Source organism: Ornithodoros turicata, chromosome 2 (assembly GCF_037126465.1).
Source record: "Ornithodoros turicata isolate Travis chromosome 2, ASM3712646v1, whole genome shotgun sequence".
In the NCBI taxonomy this organism is placed as follows: domain Eukaryota; kingdom Metazoa; phylum Arthropoda; class Arachnida; order Ixodida; family Argasidae; genus Ornithodoros; species Ornithodoros turicata.
In genome coordinates this window covers 85,624,282-85,632,968 of record NC_088202.1, presented here as the reverse complement: position 1 = coordinate 85,632,968, position 8,687 = coordinate 85,624,282, and the positions used below count along the sequence as shown (strand labels likewise).

The 8,687-nt window shown below is 50.5% G+C and overlaps 1 protein-coding gene across 1 annotated transcript; it reads left to right on the top strand.

Annotated features, from left to right (window-relative positions):
* Positions 1-7,012: 7,012 nt before the first annotated feature.
* LOC135384843 (uncharacterized) lies at positions 7,013-7,603 on the top strand. The gene has a single exon (XM_064614027.1). The coding sequence runs from the start codon at positions 7,013-7,015 to the stop codon at positions 7,601-7,603; it is 591 nt and encodes a 196-aa protein (XP_064470097.1).
* The last annotated feature ends 1,084 nt before the right edge of the window (positions 7,604-8,687 follow it).

Sequence of the window (8,687 nt, the reverse complement as noted above, 5' to 3'; positions counted from 1 at the left end):
CGGCGTACTATGCGCGTATCTCATACGTACTCGTTAAACAAATATGCAGTGAATGTTTTCCCAGTACATCACTTGCTTGTGTGCTGTCGTTCATTCGTCACTTTATTGTCACGAAACTTGACAGACCAGAGCATGGAATGGCGGGCGATTTCGTTTTTGCCATTTCCGGTTCCCGTTGGTTCGCAGAGCAGCATGAAAATGGCGGTTTACTGTGTGTATTCATCTTTGTAATACTGTTGCCTTCGGAAACACATACCTACATTCGTTACGATGGGTAACGATTTATTGATTTCGCTCGCAAAGCACACAAACGCCACATCAACATGCCATAGGCGGTAGACATCTTCATCTGTGTCGGTGGAAAGCAAAGGGGTGGCGGTGTCGCAGGTAATCTCATAGATACGATTCACGTTTATTATGACGTTTACCTTGTGATTCTGATCGCACTACTCAATTCCGCACGTAACCCGAAGATTCGTACGTACTCAACGCAATTACACGGCATGCCTAGCATCCTACGGTGGACGTCGTTCCCTCCATTGGCTCGTTCCCTCGTTTCTCATCCCACATGACTTCACCGGGTTGGCAACAAACGGAGCAGCTCCGCTGTAGTTAGGGGGCTAAAATTCGTCCACTAACACTGTCCATGACCAACGGATATCTGCGCCCGTGTGGTCACGCTCTGGGATAGGAGAATTCCATTGACGGCGCGCCAAGTATACGTTCTCTAGAGTCTTCCTATATTAACTCTATTGCCGGAAAGCTGTTTGTTGACGCACTTGTGGGAATATCGTTGTGCGCATGCGCGTAGCCAGGGGCGCGTTCCTGGTCATTTCATAGCTTCGCGAGTTCGCATTTGCTCAGTTTGCGCCGCGTGGAAAGCCGTAGAATGGTCAGAGGCGTGTTCACAGCCACGTCGCAGATTCGCAAGCTTGCGTTGACTCCGCAAATCGCCATAGCAACAGGCGTGCCATGTGGTACGCTTCGCGGGTTGAGCGCTAAAGAGCCGTTTCCTGCTAGCCCATGAGGCTATGATCGCCGGCGTTGGGAGAGGAGACTGAACGGCACGAATAAGTTCGATGTAGATTCGTTTGCGTTCGAAGTAAATTTTTATGTGCTCTTAAATAAGGAAGGCATCGCCCATGACGGCCCAGTGCGCAAATTCCGCACTCATAACGATGTCTTCGCTACCATGTGGCGGAAAACGAACAAAGAGAGCATGGTGACAAAAGTATTCCGAATGAATACTGTTGGTGCTGTGTTAACACAACCCAAGTACGCTATGTGTCGTGGACAAATGACACGACTTAAATATCAATCCTGCATTACATCTTTCATGCAATATTTTCGTGAAGCTTCAGGTGGTGGTGGTGGTGGTTCAGAGATCGCGAATAAAACACAAGCAGTCAATGGATAATAAATGTAGAATTCAATGCTTTTTTCTCCACGCGCTCTCGTGCTGCTCGGCGTGGAAAATGTCACTTTCACTGTCAATGCTCCAAGACGGTTCCACGGTTGGCGATGGCACGCGCTCTAGTGCAGCACAACTGTTGGCGACGGTGATGAGCAAGTACAAAGCAATGGTCTTTTCTTACTTTCTTTTTTCACTTGAACTATGGCTATGACCATGGCCATTGGACAGCCTGTGGCATAGCACTAGCGAGGGCGGAGCAAACGCGAACTTGCGAAGCTAAGAAGTGGCGAGGAACGCGACCCAGTGGAAATTGCCGACCATCGGTCAGTGGTGGGTTTTTGGTCGGCAAACGACTTCGTCGGCCACTGCACCTTGGACCAACGTAGGTCTAATATATCGCTCACGGTGCTGGTTGGCAAACGGGCGTTGCGGGCGTGCTATTGAGAGCTCGGCATAATAAAGGCGGGCCAATGTCTGCCCTGCCCTGCAAACAAACTCGAAAACAACGCATCTCCTACTCGAAGAAAAAATAATAAATAAAAGGCGCCGGCTTTGTAGTTCTCCGAATTCAATGTATCCCAATCAATTTCTTCCGCTTGCAAGATTATTTTGAGGCAATGAAGATTGACTTCCGATCGCCCTTAGTGGATCAGTCGATAGCGTGCTGGCTTCCTGAGCTCAAGATCGCGCGTTCGATCCAGGTTGAGGACGGTAGCAATGTGGGCCTTCGCTTCGAATACCTGGTGTCTATGGTTTCGGTTGCACGTTAAAAAATCACAGGTGGTTGCTGTCCTACCCTCCGGCACGTGCCGCATATAGCTACACAAGTGTCGGATAACCCACCTTACTTGTGAATCTACTTCCAGTTATTAGCAATAGTGAATCAGTTTTGTGAGAGCCAAGGCGTGTTTTATTTAATTGTTATTCTCGAGTAGCGATTTTATGCCTCTATGACGGACACTAAGCGAACACAACAGAACGGCATCGGAAGCTGCATGGTACCGTACTGCAATGGAATCAAAGTACCACATAACCATGGGCACTGCTCCTTACTACAAATGATCCGTAGTTGGCCCATCGTTGCTGTTAATCCTTGGGCCGCTGTCTAGCCTACTAATGGCCGGCTACTGCCCAGACTTCATTCTACAATGGCCCTGTGTTGGCCCCATGTCGTATAGGTCGATCTGCTACATTGGCCCAAGGTCGGGCGCAGTGTCAGGCCAATGTCAATCGCCAAGCTTGGCCCAACTTGTTTATTTCTTCTTCTTTTTTTTTTTTTTTTTCAAGCACGGCCCAACGATTTTTAGGTCGGTAGCATACGTCAGCCCGGCATTTTGCCGACGTGTTTTTCCCCTTGGGAGGTTGCTGGCTTCGTCAGACAAGCTTTGAGTAGCGACACGGTTTCTGCATGAGGCCATTTTCGTCCATGATCTCACGTGGAGGTCCCAAAACAGCAATAGCGTGAGTTCTTGGGAAAACTCTGTGAAGCAGTTTCGGTTGGCATTCCTGACGTTTGATTGGAAAGACGTGTCAACGTGTCCTCAATGAAATGTAAAAAAAGGGTGTTTATCGAACGTTTAAAAAGTTCAGATTGCAGTCGTTTTCTGGGCAGCGCGGCCTGTCTTTTTTTGCGTCTCGTTGAAAAAGTACGCCTGGCTGAAATAGCGTGTCACGTTGAAACACGTGGATGAAAATAAACCTCTGCCTGTTTGTAAACAAATGACGTCATAGTGTTCGACAGCGCCACCAATTTGGTAGAGTTGAACTACGCTGGAAGCTAGGAGCGAACAAGGTCACGCCCGAAAGCCACGGTCTTAAAGGAGCATGAGAATCATTTGGAACGTACATTTTTCACCGCTTGATATGAAGATACTACTTTCATAAACTGTCACACAAAATGTTTCCTTTGAAAAGCGCGAATTTCCTGAGAAAATTAGTTTGCAAGAATGCGCTCCGCGGCGACAGTCTCCCCCAAGCCGAGTCTGGCGTGTGGTGACGTCAGGCGGCCGAGCACTTCATTGGCTGCCCGAAGCGTCGCGTCCCGCCAGAATCGTCTGCTAGCTCCGGAATCGTGGCGACTTACCGACTGACCAGCTCCGGTGGCGCAGCGGTAACGCGTGCGCTTGGAGAATGGGAGGTCCGCGGTTCGAATCCGCGGGCCGGCTGTGCCGTCTGGGGTTTTTCCTGGGTTTCCCTCAGATGTGTAATAGGCGTATGCCGGCAGTTCCCCTGAAGTCGGCCCATGGACGCAGCTATCCTCCCCTCGAGCGGATTCCGCTCGGTCTTCCACTTCACCCTTTCCTCTCCACCACCTTTCCCTTCCCGAGAAACATGCCGCCTAATCAGGCAGGCAGACCTCTCGGGTTCCTCCCAACGACACTCCTCCTCCTCCTCCTCCTTACCGACTGAGACGCGTTGCTATTTATTTGCGTTTGACATTCACTTGCCTTCTTTCATGGTTTTGTCTCTACGTTTCGCATAAACCAAGACTTCGGGCAGTGTAAAAGGTGTGGCTAGGCCTCTGTGTTGCCGAGACGGCCCGGGTTGAGGTGGGTCGTACGCGGTTGTGGTTTCTGTTCCGATTGTGCTGAGGTGTCTTTACTTAGTGAACAGTATTGCGCCTGTGTGCAGCATATATATGATACGACTAAATACATTCCTGACAGTTAGAGATTTGTTCCATGTGCCACTGTTGTATGCTGCATATCACCATTAAAAAAAAAAACGCTTATTTAGCCATGGGTTTTGGGGTTTCCCACAGATCGCGAGCAGATGAGCCCTACTGACTTTACTTTGGTATTCATGTTGTTGTGATTGTGGAGATGTTGCGCTCCTGGTATCAGTAAGATATGGTAAGTGCAATGTTACACAGCTATGCATTCATCGGTCCGCTCTTTCGCCTCGAAGATGCCAGTGTCTATGCGGTTCAGAGCCCATGGTGTTGACCAAACACGGAGAAGTCAGGATGGTCGACGACCTCTTCAAATGAGGACAGTGGTTACTGCGCCGCATCTTCATGACTACGCATTTGTAACCAAGAAGAAGCACTATATTTCAATCCGAATGTTTGTTCATACTTAGCAGCATCCAGTCTCGTGTGGTGAAATCGAAGCTGGCGGAGCTTAGGCTCCAACTCCATAAAAAGTTTTGTCAAGAAGAGCAGACGTGTCGCCTGTAGAGTGTTCAGTTCATCACCTGTCCTTTCCACGACGTCCGATGAAAAACAACTCTTCCTGCTCGGTCGGCTTGCCGGCGCCGTACAAATCGCAAAAAAGAAAAGAAAAGACGGCGCGGCCACATGACGTCAGCGGCTGGCAGCCGAGACAGGGGGCATTTCTGCCGCGAGATTCAAAGCTCCCTCGCGCGCCAGGATTGTGCGCTACGCTCTAACTTTTTGTGCGAATATGTATCACAGGGCTCGGAATCGTAATTTCTACTTCTCCCGTCATATTTTATTCCGATCATTTCCATGCTCCTTTAAGGGGATTACGATGGTCTGTAAGGGACGCGACCTTCGGTCCTACTTTTCTTTCAATAGGAAGCAGCGAACAAGTGTGCATTCGAGGAACTCATCCCTTCCCTTCCTTTCCAATTTGTTTCGGTTTCAGTTTGTTTTTCCAACGTGATGACGACGTTTCTCGGGTACAAGTCTATTGGAGAGCCAACCCGACAATGGAAGCCGAGAAAAGGTTCCCGAAAAAAACGTCCCCAGCAGAAAGGTCCACGGAGAAAAGGCCCCCTCAAGAGTCCGTCCCATATGGAGTTATATTTTATCGCTTGTAATTTGAATCAGTGACTGTTAGAGCGCGAACTTTCATGTCGTTTTTTTGAAATTGTTGACATGGTTTTGTACTTGAGCGCTTAAAACACCATTCTGGTCCAAACCTGTGGGACTGAGTAGAAGAGTTCCGCAGGAATGTAGCAAGTAGGTTGAAGAAGAAACAGCAAAAGAAAAAGCAGCGTGGAACTTTCAGCTACCGCGAGCATCGAAAGAGGGGAATGTGCTGCAGCGACGACCACCTCGGACTCGACAACACGCATATTTTGGATTTTTCGACGCATTATTTTTAAACTGTTCTATCGGATAACTATCTATCGGATCGGACGTATGTTCGCTTCCTAGTTCTGGCTGTTAGCTCTATTCCCTGAACCAGGTCCCAACGGCCAGATGACCTAGGACTCTGCCCTGTCAGGTATATTGGCCATTGCCACAAAGAGCATCATGATCCGGAACCCTTGAGCAGGTCAGATTATCGAGGCCAGAATACACATCTTTCTCCCATATTTGTATGAATAGTCTCGGTAATTCTAATATAAACGAACTGCCGTTTTAACGAGTATGACACGCATAGGATAGGATATACGTGGGGCCGGAATGATTCCCGAGCGGAATGGCCATAGTACGAGGACGTGAGATTCTGTGTATTGGGTGCCATGCTTTCATAGCAAGTTTGATATCTTCATATGCAATATCTTTAGAGATTTCAGTTCATACTTGCATATATATTTCAGGAGCTTTTAGTGCACGATTATACGCACTTACATGGTCCACCACTTTGTTACCCATCCCTCCGTGGATGGTACAAGACAAGACTGTGTTGCCAACAAGCGCAAACCAATAAAAGAACAAGCACGAAGCAATCTTGGTGGGATGCACTTTTGAGGGGCCTTTTCCCCGGGGACCTTTCTGCTGGGGACGTCTTCTCCGGGAAGTGGGACTGCCAACAAGTGGAGATACTATCACTTATTGACGTCAGTAGGGAATGGCTCCGCCCTTGTGTACAGTCTGGACACCTTACAAAGTTCGAATAAATTGTGGCAAAAAAGCTGTCCAGAAGGACGAAGTGATGCGGTCCTGCATCAGAAGGCGGTTCCCCTTTTCCGTTGCAGCCTGTACTTGATCATCATTGAAGATCGCATTTTAAGCAAAATACCTAACACACAACCACGACCACGAAAACAGATTCCCCGTGATTAACAGGGTGGTTGTATTGCATTCAAAGGTTTCACTCGCGAAGCTTTTCGTATATACATAGGCATGCAAGGAGCAGAACACATTTTGAAAGGGTAAGGAGCATAGTTCATCCGCAATGTTTTAGATGTCCGACATCATCTGCGTATGAGGTCAGCCTTCGCTCGCAGACTTTTTTTTTTTTTTTCGCAGACAGAAGTTTTTTCCCTCTTCGCCGCGTTGTCAAAAACAAAATTTCTCGCGCATTCATTGATGTGCTGGAGACATGAACATGTGGCGCCCCGCTTCGACGGAGTTGGCGCCACGCTTTCTCGTGGCGCGTTTGCACGATCTTTTTTTCACGGGCCTTGCTGGCCGAATAAACTTCGGTTCCGATTCAGCTGTCGTAGTGAGCACTGCTTTAGCTTAGCCACTACAATCTGGTGACCCGAAAGGAACTCGCCTCCTGCAGTGACGCGCGGCAGCAGAGGCACGTCTTCATCGTCGTCCACGGGCCGCAACATCACTCCCCCTTCCCTCCCCCCCTGGAGAACCCAGGCGATCCCCCAGGCACATCCGAGGAACCTCCTTTTCCTCCTGCCGCTGCTCCTGCACCTGCCCAAGCTATCCAGCCAACCCCACCTGCAATGGGCCACATCGCCGTTCGGCTGCCGCCATTTTGGCACCGTAGCCCGTTCATCTGGTTTCAGCAAGTTGAGGCTCAATTTCTCCTCGCTGGCATCACCAACCAGTTGACCCGGTACCGGCACATAGTCGCTTCTCTGCCGCCCGAGGTCGCCATGGACATCTCTGACGTCATATCGGGCCACACGGCACCACTTCATAGGACCGGCTCAAGGCTGCCGTTCTCCAGCGGACCACACTATCTGATTGAAAGCGGCTTCAACAGCTCGGCGACCGAACACCGTCTCAGCTCCCCAGAGCCATGCAGAATCCTGACAGAGCAGCCACTTTTGATGAATGAGCTTTTTTTTATTGTGCTCCGGGAACTGTTCCTGCAGAGGTTACCGGCTACTGTCCAGATTGTCCTCTCCACCGCCGCCAGTTTGCCCCTTGCGATACTGGCTAAGCATGCAGACAAGGTGATGGAGGTTGCTCTCCCTGGATTAAGCAGGCCGCGGTATCCGGCACCAACAGACCGTCTCGCGATCCGGATCCCCCTCTGCACGACCGTCACCGAGTCTCACCTTCACCAGATGAACTCGTGGCAGAAGTAGCTGCCATGAGAACTGAGCTTCAGCGCCTTTCCGAGACTGTGCCTGCTCTGCACTGTCCTGACAACCGTCCACGATCTCCACGCAGATCCTCTCGTTCTCGCCGTTCCCCCGGCGGCGACAAAGCCCATCTCCACACGACAGTGCCAACCCACCTTCGTGTTGGTATCACGAGCGCTTCGGCGACGCGCTATCCGATGCACACGTCCTTGTGGCAGGTCTTGAAATGCCCCCGGGTACCGTTGATGGCGGCCAGCGTTTGCCCGTCTCAAGCGGCAAGTCGCCTATTCTTTGTTGTCGACCGCACCACCAAGACAAGGTTTTTTGTTGACACCGGAGCTGCCGTCAGTGTCATACCTGCGTCCTCCAAAGATTATTCCATCTGATAACAGTCAACAACACAGCCATTCCCGTTTACAAGGAACAATTCATCCGCCTAAGCCTCGGTCTACGAAGAATATTCCTGCATGGGTGTTCCTCGTCGCTAATGTCACGCAGCCGATCATCGGGGCGGACTTCTTGCACCACTTCGGCCTTTCTGTTAATGTCGCCCGCCGCCTGCTCGTCGACGACAGCAACGCCTCTGTGTCCGAGCCATCCCCACCATCCCTTCACCGCCCTCTGCCATCCGTAACGTTTGCCACCTCTCCGTGTCATCGCCTTACGCAGACCTCCTTCGCGAGTACCCTTCGCTTACGCAGCCCCCGGACTGGACGAAGCCCGTTCATCGTGATGTTGTTCACCGCATCGACACCAAGGGTGCACCCATGTTCTGCCGTCAGCGTCCCCTGGCTCCTGAGAAGCTGAAAATTGCGAAGGCTGAGTTTCAACATATGCTGGACATCGGCATCGCCTGACCTTCTTCTGCTAGTTGGTCCTCGGCCCTTCATATGGTCTCCAAAAAGACCGGGGACTGGAGGCCCTGGGCCTCCTCGCTACTGTCCCGGATAGATATCCTCTGCCGCGTCTTCATGATTTTACGGCACACCTCCACGGGATGAAGACGTTTTCAAAGATTGATCTTACGAAAGCCTACCATCAAATACCAGTTGCTCCCGAGGACATTCTGAAGACAGCCATCACCACC